Below are 22268 nucleotides of genomic sequence, written 5' to 3'. Positions count from 1 at the left end.
TTTGTTATTCCATTTCTAGTCACATTGATTGAATAACGTTTAAAACTCAAAATATGGAAATAAAATCTTGTTATAACTGTTTAAAGATTTAGTTTATAATTTAACTTTCATATGAGTGAAAGTGAGTTATTGATAATGAATGTAAGCTAAAGATTATAATAGAAAAGCTTTATTTTAGAGTATTTTTAGTTCCGTTTCTGAAGTCGAAGTTTTTGAATGCTGTTCGGCTCTTGGATATGAAGTGTATTTATTCCTCAAGTTTCAATACGTTTTTGTCGAGAGAGAGGTTTTGTATTAATCTCTCAGTATTAAGATAATTAGTGTTGCCCAAAATCGGACTTGGTCTTGCAGTCTTGGTCTTGTTCTTGCATAGTAAGATCAAAAACGGGCCTGGCTGTGCAAGATTTAAAAGCAAGAACCAGACCAAGCATGTGCTCTTGTGTCTTGCAGCTAGGACTGAGTGTCATTTCAGGGAGTAAGTATAAGAGTTGGGGGAATACGCTTAGGGACTATTCTATGAGATGCGAAAATATATATATTTTTTTTAGAATGTGAACTTATGCGAAATAAGAACACTAGGTGTAATAAACAAACATATATAGCGAATGAAAATATCCATTAAAAGACAAAAGAGTTCATCCCTAGTTTTGAACATCGGCATTGTGTGTGATAGTGAGCGGTGCCTTGTCGGCATCATCAAAGATCGGGTTATAGAAATTTTGCAGCTATTCAGTAGTACAAGGTTAAGATACATGCGCCGGCCGGCCGGCAGCGACGGCTTCTATTGCGCATACAAACAATCGTCGCCGCCGCGCCTCACGCACATATTTAACAGTGTTTGATTGCCGCCACAGACTATAAGTGTTCCAAACAATAAAATAAGTTTTCGGGTGCTTAGAATGGACAGGAATACATAATGCTGATCTGTTCTGTGGTTTTAAAACAAAAGGTCTTTAATCTGTCGTCAGCCATTGTATCAATAAATATTGTACACTTTTAATACACTTCAAACGTGAAATTTTCTATAATAGGAATCGAATAATATAATATAATAGCGTGCAATAAGATTTTGGAACTTTTTAGGAGCTTAAATATAATAAAACAGTGGAGTCCCGGTAATCCAACATCGTCTATAACATACACGTTTAAATTCAAGATTGATCAAATTTCAACTTGTACGCGCCATGACTATAGTGCTCGATGCGTAGGGTATTGTTTTGATTATGTTTTAGTGTTGCCAGATTTTATCCGCTGGCTACAGGTAGCCGATTTGGCTATATTTCTTTTTCTTAATATTTAATTAAAAAATCATTTTTATGCAGAAAAAAAAGAACTTTTACAGCGACAATCACTTTCAATAGTTTTTATTCATACGTTATAGTATAGTATGGATTTTAAAACGTTAACTGTCTTCAAAACATATAAAGGTACATCATTTTATGTCAAATCGGAGTAGTAAAAGTAGTGGCAATTGGCATCAATTTGAATGTGATGTGTGGGTTCGATGGTATGTTACTGTGTATTGGAAGAAGTCCGGCTTTCCTTTGTTTGTGCTGATAGTTATTTTTAATTTGCTTGCAATTTGCTCATTGTATTTTTTCAAAATAAAAAAATGGGTATTGATAAACACTACCGAATTGAGTGGGAAAAAGAAGACATGTTCAAAGGAATGTATTAAATTATAAATATTTCTATATAATGCTTATGTTAAAAATTCTATCGAGTCACAACTAATACTATCTTTAAAAATTCACTGTCTATTAGTAATTAATTATTAAATATAAATATTTACGAATAAAAGTTTTATTATGTTCCTTAACAGGACGGCTTTGTAAAGCACCAGAGGATTTGATACTATCAGGTCAAGGAGAGGCATATTGTAAATGGTGTCAAGTGACCTTACATGCCCAGAAGCATGATTTAAAAGTTCATTGTAGCAGAAGAATTCATCAGAACAAGGCAACAAGTTTAACCAATGGAAAACAAGAAAAGTTAATTGACACAGGTAAATTATATTTAAATGTGCCTTGAATAAAAATTAAAAAAAAATTACGAACCTTCAAGTTGCATCGAAACCTGAGCTTCAGAGAGTTATCTTCATTTGTAATTAGAGACCCTTGTTGTTGACCCTTACCAATTAGCAATGCTGATGTTGAGTGAATATTTAGTATGTCTATAATATAAATAAGAACTCACATAAGCCTATATGGATATTGCTGCAAAAATTATACACCTACAGAATACATGGTTTAGCTTTTTATTAGAAAATTTATGAAAGCTCGGAGAGCTCAGTCCAAACGACTAAAACAAGTGATTGAGTCACACAACTTTATACAGGCGGGTGAAATAGATGCTGAACAGATTTGTGATAAAACTAGTTTAGGTATTATGTCTTGTTTAGTATGTTTAAAAAAATTACTATCAAAGATTAATATAAAAAATATTTAATATTTAAAAGATACTGAAATACTATTATTATATAATACCTACTAGGAACCAGGCCCTGTTTGGCACGGGTTCTTAACAAACAATATAAAGTAGCCTATTAAATTTTGAGAATTATTAAACTTATATTATGATAACTTTCAAATGGTACGCCCGGTTTAAATGATTTGAAGAGTAATTTACAGATACTGATGCAGACTTGAAAACGAAGTAATTTATTTTGATAAGACTTAATACCGTATGAATGTAAACAGCTTTCCAATAAACGCTTTAGGAATGCCAATTTTTAAAAGTTGTAAAATGGATATAGTATATTATCCTTAAGAGATAGACATATGGCACCGCGGACTTTTCTGTAGACCTATATAAGACACACAATTCCACCAAATATTATTTTGTTATATCTCAAAGACTTTACGCAGCGTTTTTGTTAAAAGCTCTCAGACGGCTCATGTTTTCCCGACATCTTCAACAGATATCGTTAATGTACACACAAGTAAATACAAAAACTTAACAAATTATAAACTAAAACCTTCCTCGAGAAACACGCTATCGTGTGGTGATGACTGTTTGATAACCGGTGCAGTAGTTTTTCCGTTTATCGCGAACAGACAGACAAACAGACGCGGCGAGGGGCTTTGTTTTATAATATGTATTGATTAAGACAATATTTCATAATACTTAGATATTTGATAATTTTTAAGAAAAAGTGCAAAACAATAAAAATAAAAAAAAAACTTGACATTTCTACTTCAATAATTGAATCTTATTTCTGTTCAAAATAAATTATTGTTAATGAATAGTACAAATTTAATTAATGTGAAAGCTCACGGATTTAATTTTCCCGCCTTAACTACCTGTGCGCCATGATGGGGCTATCTCGGGGCTACACGCGCGCTCCGGCTAGGCGATTCGAGAAAAAATGTTCGGGTAACACTGAATACTGATTCTGATTACCTAGTTTGACCCCATACATACATCAAGAGGATAGCGGTGCGGCCTAGCGTGTGTTCATTGTTTTACTGATCTGTAATTTATCGAATGACAAGTTAGCCTTATGTAAAAAATTCGGAATATAGTGGGTCTTAGGCAGTACTCTATAATGCGACAAATTCGATAGATCGACACTGCCCTGCAAATGTTTGTCGGACTACCGGGGACCCAGTGTATATGAGAGAACTGTTTTAATAAATAATTTTATATATTGACTGTTGCATCACAATATATTTTTGCATATATTCATTTACATGTAAACAATATATAGAAGGTATTTGCACAATTTGAAGTCGAGGAAGTAAATTCCTCAGTCAGTGGATCGGACTGGCTTAATTTAAATTATTTACTTATCCAATATCATACAAGAAATTGACAAAGGAAACCAACGAAACTTAAAGAAAGTACTAGTACATAGAAATTTGAAGAAGAAAATAGGCAGAATACATGTAGGAAGACGTAAAGTACTGATATAATATAAATGACTATCAGGGCGTTTTCGTCGAAGAAGGTGTTGACGTCTGAATAAGTGAATAAAAAATAATACAATAATGAGATCTAAGATTTTCGTGAGTTTTATTCATTTAAATGAAACTAATATTTTTTGGATATAATACGCGGATTTTTATTATTTAAAAAACTACATAAGGCCATGCGCAAGGATGACACGCAAAATCGTGAAGCGTTCCACATTTTTGGGTTTATGTAGTATTTTTAAATAATAAAAATCCGCGTAGTTTATCCGAAAAATATTAGTTTAATTTAAAAAAAATAATACATTAAATATAGTACGTATGCCTCTTAATTGGAGTATCGAAATCATATAAACGAAAAATAAACTATAGTTAATTTCGATAGAATTTGGCAATCTCCTAAACAAAGCAATTTACCACGATTACTCCGTTCTTACGTACAATTTTTAGGAGGTAGAGCCTAGCTGTGGTCAAGTTACTATAGCTCGAACATGGGCTGGCTCGACCGGGGAAGATCGGCGTGAAGTAGCATTTAATGGCTGTGTTTCGTCTGATGAGTGAGGGGGACGGTTGCCCTTTCCCTGTTCCCATCCTTTCCTGCTATCTCCTTAATCTCACCCCTCTCTTTCTTCAAAAACCAAGGTTGGCAACGCATACGCAACATCTACGTTGCGGTTGTCCATGGGCGAAGGTTTCTATTGGCCATCAAGTAGACCGTCTACTCGTGTCCCACCTTTCACATAAAATGCAAACAAATGAAATTTATTGCATTTGTCAAACTGGCATGATAATTTTTTGTTGTTGTTTGTTTAAAATATGGCCTTCATCAGCGCAAAGACGTGCAGAGTATATCCTGCCAGAGTCGTGTAGAATGGAGGAGACACGATCCGGGATTAACTTTTGAATGAAATAAAATTTAACAGCCTCGACTGAAGTCACAATTAGGAGCTTTGTTAGTAGATATAAAACAACAGAAATTTAATTAGACGCTTATGTTTATTTCATAAAATTATTTTGAACACAAAAATTTATTGCCTTTTGTCAAATTGACACGATAATTTTTTACTCATCAAAGTCTATTTATCTTTGAAAAGTGAGTGTTGTACATGATAAATATATAATGAACTAGTTTTTGTCCGCGACTTCGTCTGCGTTACTTTCAAAATTAGATATCTATAGCTGACCGGTCGAACTCCGTTCCATCTAAGGCAACGAGTAAGAAAATTTTGGATATTTTATATATTTTTTTCGATCGTATGAAAAGTGTCCTGTGTCTTTACCTGGTTCTAAACTATCTCTCCACCAATTTTCAGCATAACCCGTATTGCCGATATTGAGTTATAAATAGTGTACTGGGTGACTTGCTTTTATATATAAAGATATTTTTAATAATTTTTATTTGAACTATAACCTACTCAAAAATATTAAAAAGATCTGATTATACCCACACTATAGTTTATTCAACAGACTGTGATGAAAATCAACAAAATTGAGAAGTAGAATTGTATTTTTTTCTGGTATTTAGCCGGCGGAATTTAATATAGATACCGCTAAAAAGCACAATTTAAATATGTTTTTATATCGTTAATGAGCTTCTAATATTTATTGACCTTGATGGCATGGTGTTTGGGGTTGTTGGTTTCCCAAGGAACCGTCAGCTCTATTAACGCTTTAAAATTTTCGAATACAGAAATATGTCTGGTCTCGACGTCACCGTCATTATAGTCCAATCCTGAGCCGCTTTTAGGATAGAGTAAGGCTTGACGTTTGACTTTATAGCCCTAGTGCCTTCTTACACAAAATCTATTGATCGTTTGTTTGTGGTCATTTTTTTTTGCACTGTGGCTACCGGAAGATTACGCGCTTTACGTATGATTTCTAAAACACTATCGTGTCGACGTGAGTATTGACCGCTATCCAAGAGTACCCTACATCCCACCAGCAAATACTTAGCAGTTCCAACTGCCTCCCCGAAGAAAGAGCAAATTTTTTCAGTATCTTACCCCTTCCTACTAAATTACTCTGATCTCGGAGAGTCAGTTGGGACGCATTGAGATAAAATTTGAGCAGTGCTGGCGACCAATCAATGCTATTGCTATTGGGAAGCAAAAATCTCCTGTGTGTTCTGCATTTTTAAACTCATTAAAAAAATAAATTTTAGAATTAATTAAAGTATTTTTATATAAATACTTTAATATAACTATTAAGATTAAAGTATCTTAAGAGTACTCAGATCACTAGAGGCATAGACAAGTCTGTCAATATCAGCTGATCACGTTTGTTCACAGGATTGTTAAATTCTATTGGAAACAACTGTATATAAAATATGCGTAATCATATTATATGTAGTATGTTAGCGAGAAAGTGTTTATTTTGTTAATATTTCCAAAGTAACAGTTTCAATAGTTAAAGTTACAAAGTAATTTAAAATCTAGCTTTTAATAATGATCAGGTTATTTACCTTACGAATAAGGATACTAATGTCCTGCGTCTGTACGCCCGCACGCGGCATCGTTTGATTTGCCAAAGCGGCGCGATACAAGGCGGCACTATGTAAGCAAATGGACTGTAAAAAATAGTATTTATTTGAATTTTTAATTCCAATCATTCCCAATTTAGCTCTGCCTCGAGTCTGATGTGACGATTGGTTTCAGTAATCCTTATTGTTGCCTACAAACTTTTCAGGTTTACACTATAGCATGAGCGACGAAGATTCCAATAGTAGTAGTCGGAGCAGTGAGGGTTGGAGTAATACATCTAAAAAACCTAAGAGCAAATTTGATGAGTGTTTCGAAATAATTCATGCGTCCCAAATAGCTTTGTGTAAATTGTGTCAACATAAGAAGGTTGAAATAAAAATGAAAAATAGAAACACTTCGGGCTTAAGGAAGCATCTGATATCTTGTCATAAGAAAGAATCACTGATATTCCTTCCTGAAAAACCAAATGTAGGTGGAGATATAAAAAGCTTTTTAAAAACAGCTGGGAAAAGTGCACAGGTAAGGAATAACGTACTCATCGCACAAATAAATAACGCATTATGTAACTAGCGGCCCGCCCCTGCTTCGCACGGGTTGACAATTATATTTTAAATATTTTGCAATAAAAGTAAACGCAGACGATTAACTTTAAACGTAAAGTAAACGTTGCGCACGCTCCGCCTCGTACTTCGGGTACTATTATAGGTATTAAAACAGATATATATTAATACCAATTTGCGAATAAGTGGCGTAGTTTGTGCTTGGCGGCGCGGCGTTAATATTTTTTTTTTACTGTGACTTAACTTTAATAGTTAGACATACGGTGTCGCGGACTTTTTAGTAGACACTAGATGTTGTCTTCTATAAAACCGTATATAACTTTGCTAATAGTGCTATAACAGCTAATAACAGTGTAGGGATAATATTGAAAAATGGTGCAATCATTGAACAGAAGTTTGAGCGGGCTTAAATTTGATTGCGCAATATGTATTGCTTGTACCGTGTATTGTTAGTATTGCGCAATATTTTTTCAGTTCAATGTTTTGAGCGGTTGCGATCGTTCAGTCACGCGTAATACGGAGCCGCGTATCAGAATGGCAAATGGTTCGGCGAAAGACAAGGAAAGGGAGTTTTTAATTGGATGTATAGAACTATACAGAGATTTACCGGCTTTGTGGCAAACTAAAAGTAAACTTTATCATGACCGGGACAAGAAAAATACGGCTTACGATATACTGCTAGCCAAGTATAACGAGATGTTTCCACGGGCGACAAAGGAAGATTTAAAAAAAAAAATCAACAGTCTGAGAACGAACTACCGCAAAGAACTTAAAAAACATGTAAATTCTATGAAATCTGGAGCCGGTGCAGATTCTGTATACGAACCGACGTTATGGTACTTTAAAGAAATGAATTTCTTGCGAGATCAAGAATTACCATTGGACTCGGAGTCCTCTGTGGACATTTATAGAAGTACTCCAGCTGACGAGGAAGAGGATAATCAACAACAAAGATCTGTAAGTACTCGTATTTTATTAAATATATATATATATATATATATATATTAACTATACATCAGTATATTTAAGTGTAGTAAATATGTAGATTCAAAATCAAAGTGAACTTCTGTTAAATCATTGCGCAAGTTTTCAATATTATCTGTACATTGCTAACAATATTGTACAAACAACTAACTGTATTGTTAAATATTATTGTACCGCCTCAAGTAATGTGCAGTGTAATAATAGACGTATGGGACGCCAAATAATAAAATAAAAAATGCTCCATGTCCGCTCTTTAGAAACCACAGACTATAGTTAACTATACTTAATGGCTTGTTTGATTCTGTGACGTTTGACAACAATTAAAAATGACAATTCAGCTACTGTCATCCGTTTGAAATATATTGAAGCACTTTATCAGTCGAGGCTGTTAAATTTTATTTCATTCAAAAGTCAATCCCGGATCGTGTCTCCTCCGTTCTACACGACTCTGGCAGGATATACTCGGCACGTGTTTGGACGGATGAAGGCCATATTTAAAACAAACAACGCTTTATCAATCATCAATATAATTGATCAATTTTCTATCAAGTAAATTTAATACCTATACCTTTGAAATAAGGTTGTTAAAAACATAAATAATGGCTCTGATGAATGCAAAAAGTAAGGAACAGAACTTCACTGTGGGCTTTATTCGTTTGTATCGTCAATTGCCCGAACTGTGGAACGTACAAAGTAAGGACTACCACGATAGGTACAAAAAGAAAGCGGGCTATGAAACGTTGCTGCGAAAGTATCGGGAGTTTTATTCAGAAGCGTCCATAGGAGATTTAAAAAAGAAATTGAACGCGCTTAGAACTAACTATCGTAAGGAGCTCAGGAAATACTTACAGAACAATAAATACGTGCCGTCGTTGTGGTATTTTGGAGAATTGTGTTTTTTGGATAATATTGACGGTTCGCGAGACTTAAATTCTACCGAGAATACAAGCCTCTTAATACGATATATTGATAGAGACGACAAATGTTTTGTAAGTTTCGATAACTTTTCATTAGTCGTAATATTAGTCGAGGGCCAGGCTCCTAGCTGGATGAATTTTATTACACTGTTGACTATTCTAAATAGAAATTTATTATTTATTGTTCTCAATCACTTTCGCTGTAATTAATGTGCGAAAATTTACAATATTTTACCCCATTTTTAGGGTAGCAATAAAACCTCTACGTCGGACAAGCATAGGTCGCGAGAATTACCCGAGAATAACAAAAAGAATGGATATAACGAAGATCAGCAGGCACAGAATGTGAGAGTGAGAGTGTTTAGACAGTACCAACACGAACCGGTGTCACCGCCGCCAAGGAGTGCTGCACGGCACCTGGCGCCTTCGAGCGAAGACCATCAAGCGAGAGATGAGCATTATTACTGGGTGATGGCTTGTGCGGCCGATCTCAGAAACATGGACAGGACTCAACAGATCTACGCGAAGAAGGCCATCGCTGAAATACTGATGGAGGGGCAGTTGGGCGCGCTGAGCCGGGAATCGGTTCGTATAAACAATCGTTTGGACGATTCTATTCTGTTGAAAATCGGTTCGCCGCGGTCCGTGGATGAAGCGGACTCGTTACAAAACGACCAGAGCTGATAGTTTCTAAGATTGGATTAATAGTTATAGTTAATTTTTATGTACAAAAATAAGATTATAGAATTATATGCAAGATGAGTCCTCTGAATATTCATGGTACATTTTGTCTGCAACTTATTCGTAAATCACATTTTATTTCGTTTTTATCTAAGAAATACATAACACCTGCTAGACTGATTTATATTTTAAAGTAAAACAGTATTTTGTTCCCGCGTATGCGTTCACGAATTTAATGCAATACTTTCCAAGTACAATGTTTCGTATTCTTTGTAAGTTTTCCCGGCGACCGATCTATTGTCCGAGATGAACCTCTTCAAGTTCGATTCAGACCAGAACAACAGATCCTCGCGACTAGAATCCAGAGTTTTGTTTATTTTGGCCAACAAATTTGAATTTTCCGATAGGCTCTTCTTTATTTTGTCCGATGCATTTTCTTCTTTCGTTATTATTGATTTTATATCTGCAAGTATAATATGTTATTAATATAGAAAATGTATTGGAGATTTATTAAATATCTCTCTTATATAAATTTGTTCGTACGTATTAATATTTATTACTTGTCAGTACAGAAATAAGCTGACAGAAGTCAATGCTACATTATAAATACTCTATATGGGTGAGACTGAATATAAATAGTATAAAACAAATATAAGTTCTGTAAATTATTTAATTTACTTAAGGTTTAAAAATATATCTCACCTATATTAAAAGCTGATACTTCTTTGGCATTGAAGTCTTTAATGAGACTCTCCAATACATTAATTTCGTGTACATCATCGATCAACTGTTTGAAAGCTCGTCCGGGGAGTAACGGTGGGTAGAGAATAGTTAGGTCACTAACCGACAAAACATTGATCAGTTTTGAGTATAGAACTCTGTTAGTTTCAAACGACCAGATCTTTTCACCGCTGTAATATATTAATTGATTAGCTTTTAATTGAATCATTTCGTATAATTAAAAAAATATATATTCATCTTACTCGTCCAATACAAGTTTCCTGTTGTTCTCCAAATTGAACTTTTTCAAGTAAATTTTTAATTCGTCCACAAATCTTGGACTCGAATCTGAAAGTTTTTTTCTTGTTATTATTAACTTCACATATATGATATTTATCGGCGTCTATTCTCTGAGTTTTAGTGAGCTGCATGATTTTCACACACAGACACACATACAGGGCCGATTGTGTGTGCTTGGCTTAATTCTTCCTTGTATAAAATATTATTGCCACATAAAAATATGCGTATAATTAAATGAGGAACAAACTCAAAATATGTGCTGTTAATAATGAACACTTGCAATTTTTACTATGAGGTCAATTAGACTACCAATAAAATGATTATATGATAATATGATAGAATACTGTATGTAATGTAAATCTATGTTTCTGACTAAACACCTCACCGATAGCTTCACCGTATGAACAGTCCGAGACCTCTAACTCCATGCTGAGGGTGTCATCTTTGAGCGGCCCACATCTGTCCGTGAAGAACTGTTTTAAGATTGGCATCGGTTCTTTAGGGAAATCTAGCAGGACCCCTGAAATAAAAAGACTATGTCACTTTAACACATTTTGGTTACATACTAGCTCTGTCCGACGACACTGTCCGTAGTTGAAATATTTATGATCCTTAAATAAAACTAGTCCTACTACTCCCTATTATATCAGCTCTCAGCCAATAAAATTGGTACAGTCGTTATAAAGATGAGCCAGAACAAGCGGACAGACAACATTATTAGAAATTTATTTTTTTTATACATATCAAAGACACATTCATGTGCCACAAATACATATAGGCAATAGACATTAACAAAAAAAATCACAGACTGTTCATTAGTTTGGTTAAATGTAACAGTAAGTAAGTAAGTAAGTATTCGAAATCTGTTACCGAATACATATTGAATTATAAAAAAGTGGTGTTTTCACAGAATTGTAAAAATATGGCAAAAATAAAACCGCTAAGTTAATAAGTAGGTAATTTCAGCCAAAATTTTGGTTTTCTGATTCAGATCTACGTACTAGATAACACTTTTCGACCTCAAACTTGAGAAGATATGATTTTTTCACAGTTTTTGAAGTAGAACTTCTTATACGACTTCCAACAAGGTTGCGTTCAACGTTTAACGCTCGGCGGCAGGCGGGGGGGGGGGGAGAGATAAAAAAGAAATAGTGAGAGGGAATGCGTGGCGCCCGAACGCATGAGGGCAATCCATTGTGACTTGTAATGTTAAAAAAGTCTATGTTAAAGAAACAACGATCCTGTTCCCATTACGACAACCTTCCCCGCGGAGGGACTCCACGCAGTACTATTTTTTTAACCAAGCTTCCTATAAATTTATATACATTCTAAGCAGCCAGACATACTTTTATTGTAAGTTGACTTAATTGTACTGACCTCTGAACACTTCATCTACAGCGCCATCACTATGAAATGACTTGAAAACGCCGACCAGACACTCCTTGATGTTATTAATCTTCCTCTCGGTGGTAACCAACGTTGATATCAACAATTTCAGTTTGTCTCTGCTATAGACCTGTAATAATAATATTCAGTTATAATATTAATTAAATTTAACGATTTTTATAATTTAATTCTAATATCAAATCGCTTCAATGCGAAATATAGTTAGTTATATTTTGATTTTATAGAAAATAATATTTTAACAAACGTTATAACGTTTGTGTGAGCTTTATAAAAGTAATAAGGTTATATCAATCTGCAATATTAATAATCAGTGGTCACGTGACTGCAATCACGTATAACAAATTGCCACGTCACTAACCTCGACACAAGCTAAGAATGTTAACTTCTCCGTATTTTCTAATATATTTTGTGTTTGCACAGGTTTTGTACGAGTTTCTATTAGTTTTAATCGTTCGTCATCAACTTAAGATATATAGAATACGTATTAACTGGACTCGGTCATGGATCGGGACCGATGTTTTGAGGTTAGTGACGTCACATCAGTCACGTGATATTGTTCGTTTTTTTGGCGGGAAAAAATTTACACATATTCTAAACAAGAGTTAAACATTTTTTATGAGAAAGATGGCAGAGAAGCAGACGGCGTACGTGATGGGCAGTACTCACCGTCGCCCGTGGACATCCGCAACATCTTGGTTGCGTGCGTTGCCAACCTTGGTTTTTTAGGGAGAGGGAGGGGTGGGAACGAGGAAAGGGGGGAAACAGGGAAAGGGCAACCGGCTCTCTCACTCTTTATTAAATTCTATTCCTACCTATTATAAACAACACTAATATTTACATAAACGTCTATACTCACAATACACTTATCAATACTAGCGATTTCTTTCGGTGTTGCCTCCATGTTGTCACCGTGTCCCTGAACACTGAACACTCCGCTGCCCTCACTTAACTCAGTCAAGAGTGATTTGAGTGATTTCACTCTAGCCTCCGACCTCGCCTTCTCACATCTCAATACAAGAAGCTCGCACGATTCACCTGATATATAGTTCTGGAATATTAATAAGTAATAATTACTTATACATTTTTAATATATATATATATATAAATATATATATATATATATATATATTTGTTGGTGTTCACTATTTTCAAGTATCTTAATTATAAAGTATACAGTGTGAATACATCTGTAGCAAAATCTATCCTAATGTTCTTCCTGTGACGAATATACAGATATAGTTAATTAGATTGAATGCAGATTCCAAACGTAATTCTTGCTCTGCCTAGCTATATAAATATCGAGCAGCTCCTAGCTAACTATCCATCTATACATAGATATATATTGCTATCTATATATAGATAGATATTGCGAACCACTTTATAGCCGGCTAGATCTAGTTAGAATCATGTTAGCTAGTTGGATCACATATCACTCACGTTAAGATCGTCTATAGCCGCTGCGAACCTCTCCCTGGTGTGCTGCAGCTGTAGCTTGTTTTTCATCGCTTGCAGAGACAAAGACGCGTGCAGAGCCGCGGTATGGGCCAATATTGTTTGGGGAGTTATCCTGGAACACAAAAACACATAAGCAATTTAAATAATATCTGCATTTTCTGTATTCACATTTTTTGGGTTGTATTTCAGCTTAAAAACTGATTTTAGGTAAGATTTTTATTTTGTTTCTAAAAATGAAAGATGAAAACTATAGTCCAAGATGTAACTATAGTCTTGTAGACATTAAATGGCCCTTGGAAGGAGTCAATGCAAGCGTAATAGCATATTTTGTAAACCATTTTTGTAAAAACTCAATATTTATCAAACTAAGGCTTATGGATTTTCCCCAATATATTTTAAAAATACAGCAAACTAAAGGAATAAAATTACCTTTGTCTTAGACATTTTTAAAGTTATAAGTACATATATATTTTCCTTACTTGTTGGCAATAATATCATGGTGTTGTTTTGTGTTTTCGGAGGCTAGTTTTTCCACTAACGAAGCACGCTTTTCGTACAGATGCGGCCACAGGACATCGCCGCGGCATTTTACTAGTATCTTTATGTTTTCATCTGGAATTTAAATTTTGGAGGATCACACATCGTTTATAGGGGAAATAATACAGTATAGGTGGACTAGACAATTTCATTTATATAAGTTAAGAACTGCAAAAAACAATAATATCATTTTGATTAGAAATAAAGACGGATATTGCATTTTAAATTGAGATATTAGTTAGTCTTTAGGAAAAAAAATTCAGTTAATTATTCAAACAAAAAAGCCAACATCACGCGGTGTTCCCAGGCGGTCACCCATCCAAGTACTGACCGCGCCCGACGTTGCTTAACTTCGGTGATCGGACGAGAACCGGTGTATTCAACGTGGTATGGACGTTGGCGACAATAGGATTTAAAATAGGAACCATTATATAGAAATATCGTTTGCTCCTATATTACTTAACAATAGCGTAAACTGTACAAACCTCTTTCAGCATTTTCATGTTCCTGGGAAACTAATGATGAACTGGCCACCGCATTAGAGAGTGGAAATTGCTGGGTTACTGCTGAAGATAGACATTTGTCCAATTTATCCTAAAAAATATATAAATATGTATCATATAAGAATATCAACTACTTATAAGTACACTAATCAATAAAACTTATATTTCTGTTGGTAATTTTACACTAGCAGCTTACTAAAAGAATATACTATACTTACATCAAAATGCGATTTTAATCTGTAGAAAAGCTGCACCGATTTTGATGACAATTCACTTACAGGTAGTTAATGTCACTAGGAGTAATTTTGACTGATTTTCTCAATTCTACATTACGTTTGTCACACTATTACTCCATTGATTAAGGATAGATGTTCAAAATTATTTATTTCTATGATAAGCTCATAGTCTTGAGCTAGTTTCCTTATAATAAACCGAGGACCAGATCGAGGGATCCTCGAGAAATCAAATAAAACCTCATGAAGATAATGACACATTTCTCAACGGATTACACATGCAGACAATTCAACACGCACATGCTCGTTAAATTGACAATAAATCCCGACTAACGGTCAAAATATACAAAGTTTATCAGAGCAATACTGAATTAAGTATAATAGTTAATACCTTCACATCACCAGCATCGACATAACTGCACAATGAATCAGATATGCTCTTGGTTTCATCCAGATTTATCTTCTTATTGGTCAGATCGTTTGCAACCTGTTGCAGTAACCAATTACGTCTCTGAAGATCCTTGATCTGCTGCTGTATGTGATTCTGTTGATTAACTGGAATTTATTTATAATTACTTAATCTATTATTTTATTTACATAGGAAATTTTTAAGAATTTGCTTCCATGAAGTTTTAACATTATAGATGTAAGCTGTTATGAGTATAATGTATGCTAATAGTTACATCTCTATAATGAGGGTTCATATATTTATATTCTGGATAATAAAGTAATGTTGACCTCATACTCAAGTAAAAATTGTAATAGACAATCATCATCAGCCTATCAGAAGCCCACTGCTGAGCAAATGCCTTTTCTCACATGGAGAAGTTTAGAGCATTAATCATTACGCTTGCTCAAGAAGGGTTGGCGATTTCAATCTTATAATTTGAAATTATAAGACCAGGTTTCCTCACGATGTTTTCCTTCAATATCCGTCAGTGGTGTCTAAATACTCATAGAAAGTACATATGACTCGGAAAAAATCACATTGGTACTTGCCGGGTTTTGAACCCGCACCCTCACATATGAGAGGCGGACCTTCAACCTCCAGGCCACCACAACTTTTTATTTATTTTATTGTAATAGACAATATTAAATGACAAACTCATTGACACAACAGGATTTAAACCCGCAACTCTGAATAATGCAGGTTCCAGAGGCTGTCGGTAAGTCTTACTTGTTTCGAAGAAAGTATCATTCTATTTTCAGTTTAAATCTGACCTCATGAGACATTCTTTCTGACTGTTTTATAAATATAATGATTAAACTTGGCATAAAACAAATTGAAATTAAAAATTAAATTAATTCAAACTTAATAATATTTCGATTTAATACAAGTTATAAATTGACTATGTTAAATGATATCCAAATTTGAAATAGTCACTTGATTTTTTTTAAATTTAGAATAGTTTTCATGTGCTCTCTTACTTTTGCACATAATTTTGTTCTGAAGTTCCTTTTGTATTTTTATTTTTTGTGCTATTCTGTATTCTGCTTCGTCAACTTGTTGTTTAATATCCTTTTGCTGCCGCCATACTTTTAGCTCCTCTGGCACGATTATATTCGATCCATGCTGAAGAACAGAACAGAACAAAATGCATAAAATAACAAAAATATAGTTAAATATAAGTCATTATAAATTATTGTCGTCCTCTTAATGTTGTGGTAATGGTGCCACAAACCTCTTTAAATAAATACTTCTCCCGACACATTTTGATATCGTCACAAAAGACCTGCAACCTTTTTTCTCGTATTGAATCTTTAGCCTCCAGGTGTTCCATAAGACTTCGCCATACCATGTAGTACTGGCCTCTGCACATTCTAAATTTAAACATATTTCAATTTATTATAGCCCTGTTAAATTTTTATTACTATTTACTTATATTATTAATATTCCTTACTGAGACATCTTTTCGATAGAAGGTACTTTTTCCGCGGGACAACCCATACCAAGAAGCCATTCTGAAAATTTTTGTGGCACTTTATCACAGCTAAGTTTATCATTCATTTTGTATAAGGAGTCAAACTTTGAATTATTAATATTGAAAACATAAACTTTGGATCAACTTTGACATATTCAAACTTTGAAAGTCTAACGGCCGTGCAACTTGACATTAGTGGAGTAATGGAATTACTCAAAATGAAGTAACCTTTATAGTTCAGATGTACCAAATCAATTCGAAAAATGTATATTAAAAAAATAAAACGTTACCATTACGGAAAAAAATTTGAACTATAAATGACCTAATTTAGTATAACATAAAGAGTACAATTATGAATTATTCTAAGTAATATCGTAGTTTTGAGAATAAAAAAACATGATAAGTGATAAAAAAGGAATTAAAATCAATGTAACACAAAATACGTTTTATTTGGAACAAAAATATTTTCAATTTTTTAATTGACAGAACTGCATATATACTTTAATTTTTACAGAGTATAAACCTGTAGAGATAGTCAAATGACAGCGATGTTTTGTTGTAAAATAATAATAATTAATGTTTTTTTTGCTACATAAGTAAATAAGACATCTCTGACATAAAGGACATACCAAGAATGTTAGGTAATATAAAAGAGTTTATTTCTGTTGTCCAAGATGGATTAGCTTCAAACAATAACTTACGGCAAACGTTGCAAGAAGTTCAAAAGGTTAAAAATATATTTAAGGATAGACAAAAAGTGTCTAGTGGAACTAGTGATAGCAAAGTAAATTACGGAGCTGGTAGTGTCTTATTAGAGAAATATCAAACGGAATGGGCCGAGCTACATGAAAATGCTGATAAAAACGCTAAAGCAGCTGACGATGTTGATAAAGTTATCATAGAAATACATGAAACGACAAATAGTAAATTGCAAAATGCCACTGAACTGGCACAAAATTTAGCTTTACTACCAAGTTTGACGGTATCGGTAGCACAATGTGTAGAAAGCTTAAAAAATATACAAACACTTTTGAGAGACGTTGAAAACCAACTTGTCGAGTTTGAGGATATTGTGGAAAGGAGTAACATGGAAAAATGGAAACTCGACCATCATTACCATTTGACTTTGTATAAAGAAAAGAAAATGGGTATGTTTATCTTCGAATCTTGTCTTTTGGAAGCTTATTTTTATTTTAATTAATTACATGAAAGTTATTGTTTTAAATTTAAGCTGGTTTAGAAGAAATAAGAAATCAACTGGCCAGAGAGAACTTAGAACAGAGTAGTGAAAAGGAGAAGCAACAGTTGGCACAATTGCAAGCTAAGCATGAACACAGTGCGGTCGCTTTCCAAGTGGACATGGCAAAGTACTTAATAACTGGAAATATACCAAATGGTAATAAGTCAATATTTGTCCGTTCAGATTATCTACATGTGTGATTTTTATTATCAGTGTTAATTTAAATTTTCTTGTCTCCATTTACAAGCTAAATTATAATTTTTTATTTCCAGCACCCAAACCGAAACCAAATATTACACTTGAAGAAATCCAGTTAGACGATGATCAAACGGATCTTGAGAAATTTCTAGAAAGCTGATTTATTTTCAATTGACGTACGGACACTTAATGTTGTTTGGATGTGATACTTGAGCTTTTTTAATCTATAAGATTTTATATAGTCTGTTACAATCTTTTCCTTCACTATTTTAAGTCCTGTTTGATCACACTACCTTAATATTAACTTATTTTGTTATTGATGGACTGATTTTGAAGTTGCTATGTTTATATATACATGTTTATATATTTTTTTTTGTTCTTTGTTATTGTGAATAAGTGAATCACTTAAATAATAGCTTATTTATAATTAAAATAATAATTTTATTGTCATTTGACAAAACACCTAAAGAATTTTAAACTCTGTAATGCTATTTTTTTTAACTGAAATTATTTTTCTTAATAATAAATTCAAAAATACAAAAATATATATACAAAGTTTTTATGACTAGTAAAACAGCACAGAATAGCTATGGACACGGCCACTGCATAGTTCGCTACGCGTTTGCGAGAATCTCAATCAAAATTGTTATATAAAATAAATCATACCAAAAGTTTTAACTTGCCCAAAAGACGGGAATCTGATAACTTAGTGGTACGACATGTAAAGCATCCAAATTGTTGATGGTGGTTTAGTTAGTTTTTCTCATGATGGGACGCAAGTCACCTCCACCGTGGGCGGACATTTTCAGTTTGCCAGTGACGTGACTTTTTATGCACGGTCCAGCATCTTTGAGAGATCCCGAAGTATCCTCGATGTCTTCATCAGATGAGAAGTCTGATACACACAGCGACAAGTGCCTTTTCTTTGGTGGCATAACATGTAAAGTCCATCTCATCGACTTATGGTTTCCCTTGACGTTGTTCTCCCTCGAATCATAGTCCGTGTCGGATGCTGGTCTCTGGCACTCAATGTTTTTAACGTTCCTCAACTTGCTCGATCTATGTGTGAGCTCCTTTTTTTCCCCCCTCGGGGGGATGTATAAGTTTTTTAAATTTATATCACTGTTTGTTTGTCCTTTGGCGTTAAGGTCCGGGAAGTTCTGCGAGTATATTACAACGCTGTCGACGGAGTTATCTTTATGAAATTTTGCTGTATCCTTTTTATTTTTTGTGTCAGTCTCTTGGGCAGCGCTGGATTTCTTCTCGTTAGAGTTACTACTGCTGCAGCTAGTATTACTGTTGCTGGTGCTGTATTGTTCAACCGCCTCCTTCTCGAGTTCCCGAAACTTGGTATCTATGCTTTCATCTGAAGCTTTGTATTGTTCTAAGGCTTCCTTTTCGAGTTCTTCGAATTTGCTATCAACGACCGGCGCTCGGATTCTCGTTGGCAAAACAATTTTAGGGTTCAGTTTTATCAGACCTGGAGTGCCTAATTTCTGCGTCAGTCTTATACATCCTACGTTTAAGTTTATCGGCGGTGGAGCACTCATACTGAGCACGGTACTATAAAGTCGTTTTTTCCTTATCCCCGAGTCTATGGCCGCAGCACTGGTAGACGGAAGTTCATCGTCGACGACTTTTTCCTTTTGATTTTGGGTTTCCGTTTCCTGCTGTTCTTCCAATGGAGTCTGATTTCTGTTGCTTTCTTCCGAATCTTCTTTTTTGGTCTCACTTTCAGTGTTTGCCACTGTCAGTTTGGGAGTGTTGTTCTGGACGTTTATTAGGTTGAGTTTACGATTGAGTTTTGGGGAAGGGTTATCACGCGGCCACCAGATTCCATATCGTCTGTCCGTGTATCGTAATGGCCTCTGACCAGTCGGCGCGTATCTGCTGACGTTTGTGCCTCGGTAAGGTGGACATCGAGAGGCGTTAGCCCGCATCACGGCTTGAACACTCGCAGACAAGCGACCCATCGCTCGCTGACATTCTGTCAGCTGAGGCGGTCGAGGGGATTCGAACTGGAACTGAAGATATACAATGTTAAAACAACAACGGAGATATTACAATGAAGTCTAGTTTTCAGGTTTTACTACTAGGCTTCGTGTGATAGCCTAAACGAAGTATAATCTGTGCGTTAGTTTGAATACTGCATTTACCAAAGCTGCCACTACATATAACATACGGAACGGATTTCGGCCGAGTAGCAAAAATACATGCAACGTAAATATTTTGTATACTATACACAGCTGGTTCGTCTTGTCTTTGACCACTGCAATCTACAACAAGCTATATAACCAAAACCATCCCGATGTGCTTTGTAATAAGAGCTTAAATTCTCAGATTTTTTTATCATGATCAGGGAGGACAATTGCAGGACACCTTAAAAGAGGGATCGCAGAATAGTGCGGGTTTGTCGAGGCAGTAAGGCGGCGGGGGAGCTGGCACGCGGCGTGGAGGGCGGCGTCTCGCGCGCATCTTGCGTCGAGCGGGCGGAGGACTGGGCGCCCACACAGACCGAGCTGCCGCCACGCGCGCTGCCAGCGTCGCCACGTCTGGCGGGCCCCAGCGCTCGCTAGCTGCCGATCGGTGACCGTTAGTTTGTCTTTGATAACCGGTACAGCTGGTCCCGCATTCATAATACGACTAGTAAATAATATGATAACATAACTATTTATACGGGTGAAATACAATTGGCTTTTAGTAAACTGTTAGAGCATGATGAAAATCGAATATAATAACATCTTCAAAGAATATTGATAATTTGATGACCGCTAGTTTCGGAAGGTCAAAAAATAATATGACTTGTGCGATTATGATTCAAACATATATAGGTACATATATTGTAATGCATAGAATTCACGTTGGGTAAGCTTCATGACTCCATTCTACGCATGAGGGTAGACTGGAGTTTCAAATATATACTCGTCTATGGATGTGGCGGAGTGATGTATTATTAATATTAAAATTAAACGCACAAATCTTCGTCCGGGAGCATCTTGTACTGTCGACGGCGGCGCGGGACCGCGCTCCTATCCGGATCCTCGACTAGTTTACGGAACCAGTAATCAACCTTCAGTGGAAAAAATGATTTTATAAAATAAACCCGGACATACGATGAAGGTTTTCATGGATTTTATTATTAGTCTATGCCCGTGATCACCGTCACAAAAGGATAATAGATAATTTTGATGGAATTTGGTTGTCTCCAAAAAAATTACGGCTTGTAGTGTATAATTATTACTAGGTTAGAGAAATTCCGTTCAGAAACTCTTAGCCGTTTTTTAAATATTCCTAGTTATACCTCAGGTAACATCCAACATTCTGTAAGATCTGAATTTTCTCTTCCTTGTCCGTTATAACCGCGTGCATTGGCTTTCTCATTTGCACACGTGTACAAATTTTCCCTGAAATGTTGGTAGTTTTGAAAGCTTATTTCAACTTCAAGTAATACAAATCCTCTTTCTAGCAACCCCGGTTAAAAAAATAATTATATAACTGTATTGTATTTGGAACAATAATGTTAAAATAGACCTGGTATCGTCGTAATAAAAGTTTCCATAAAATTGCGCCAATCTAGATTCTGGTATGACGTCCTTCACGCTCCGCCGACCGCAGCAGCTTCCATTTTCTTGATTTGCGATTTTATCTACCACATAAGGTGAGTTACATACATGTTTCATTACGAAATCCTCTTATATGCTAAACTAACCTGATTCACAACTATTTGATACGCACTGCGTATCAGCCGTTTCTTGGAGAACTTGAGACACTCGGCAATGTTGTGCCCAAAGGCGCTGTAATACAAAATATTACTAAAAACCTACATAACGTTAAAGCCCAAAAAAAGTTATAAATAATACCTGATTAGCTACGATAAAATCATCAGGTGGTTCTGTTGCCCAAGTAATATCCGCACAAAGGGCTATATGTGCCCACGCAGACGAATAGCGATCCACTTCGAAGCTCATTCAATGTGACATTTCACACATACAATTAATTATCTTTAGAATAATAAACGAACTATATTATTGTCACTAAATTTTAATAGAATAACTAAATGTAAAACTGATAATAAAAATGACGACAATTTGAAAGACATTGGTGGTTAAATCTACAATAACAAAATTTTCCTCTTTTTTGATGGATATATGATATACATTTTTTTCTTTTTAATTTAAATTGCTTTTCGAATTACCTCGTAAAATAATGTCTTTGTCATC

The 22268-nt window shown here is 34.9% G+C and overlaps 4 protein-coding genes and 1 non-coding gene across 8 annotated transcripts; 2 read left to right on the top strand and 3 right to left on the bottom strand.

Moving 5' to 3' along the window:
• Positions 1–10: 10 nt before the first annotated feature.
• Positions 11–14588, top strand: LOC116775412 (uncharacterized). Of its 4 annotated transcripts, XM_061524768.1 has the most exons (6): positions 168–475; positions 1823–2005; positions 6597–6910; positions 7426–7908; positions 9099–9437; positions 14447–14588. In XM_061524768.1, exons 1-6 carry the CDS (start codon positions 430–432, stop codon positions 14492–14494), a joined length of 1413 nt encoding a protein of 470 aa, XP_061380752.1. In that variant the 5' UTR covers positions 168–429; the 3' UTR covers positions 14495–14588. The 4 variants fall into 4 exon arrangements, with proteins under 4 accessions (XP_061380753.1, XP_061380751.1, XP_061380752.1 ...); XM_061524769.1 differs by lacking the exons at positions 168–475; positions 14447–14588 and adding an exon at positions 11–141 and having other exon boundaries at positions 9099–10070; XM_061524767.1 differs by lacking the exons at positions 168–475; positions 14447–14588 and adding an exon at positions 34–121 and having other exon boundaries at positions 9099–10070.
• On the bottom strand, positions 9738–16798 carry LOC116775413 (uncharacterized). Its single transcript, XM_061524765.1, has 13 exons — positions 16590–16798; positions 16371–16509; positions 16117–16261; positions 15080–15243; positions 14438–14546; positions 13895–14027; positions 13398–13527; positions 12817–13008; positions 11931–12069; positions 10939–11073; positions 10517–10601; positions 10236–10444; positions 9738–9996 (listed from the first exon to the last, which is right to left on the bottom strand). Exons 1-13 carry the CDS (start codon positions 16694–16696, stop codon positions 9758–9760), a joined length of 1926 nt encoding a protein of 641 aa, XP_061380749.1. The 5' UTR covers positions 16697–16798; the 3' UTR covers positions 9738–9757.
• On the bottom strand, positions 14235–14353 carry LOC116775464 (5S ribosomal RNA). Its single transcript, XR_004353830.1, has one exon. It is a non-coding gene; the product is annotated as a 5S ribosomal RNA (ribosomal RNA).
• Positions 16799–17133: 335 nt separating the features above from the next.
• LOC116775030 (dysbindin) lies at positions 17134–18534 on the top strand. Its single transcript, XM_032667815.2, has 3 exons — positions 17134–17758; positions 17842–18006; positions 18123–18534. The coding sequence occupies exons 1-3, from the start codon at positions 17245–17247 to the stop codon at positions 18206–18208; spliced, it is 765 nt and encodes a 254-aa protein (XP_032523706.2). The 5' UTR covers positions 17134–17244; the 3' UTR covers positions 18209–18534.
• LOC116775029 (uncharacterized) lies at positions 18413–22250 on the bottom strand. The gene is made up of 7 exons (XM_032667814.2): positions 21909–22250; positions 21758–21842; positions 21580–21694; positions 21350–21452; positions 21024–21118; positions 20428–20620; positions 18413–20072 (listed from the first exon to the last, which is right to left on the bottom strand). The coding sequence occupies exons 1-7, from the start codon at positions 22014–22016 to the stop codon at positions 18798–18800; spliced, it is 1974 nt and encodes a 657-aa protein (XP_032523705.2). The 5' UTR covers positions 22017–22250; the 3' UTR covers positions 18413–18797.
• Positions 22251–22268: the final 18 nt, after the last annotated feature.

Source organism: Danaus plexippus, chromosome 25, assembly GCF_018135715.1.
Source record: "Danaus plexippus chromosome 25, MEX_DaPlex, whole genome shotgun sequence".
NCBI classification, from domain to species: Eukaryota; Metazoa; Arthropoda; class Insecta; order Lepidoptera; family Nymphalidae; genus Danaus; species Danaus plexippus.
This window is presented reverse-complemented; position numbering and strand designations above follow the sequence as displayed.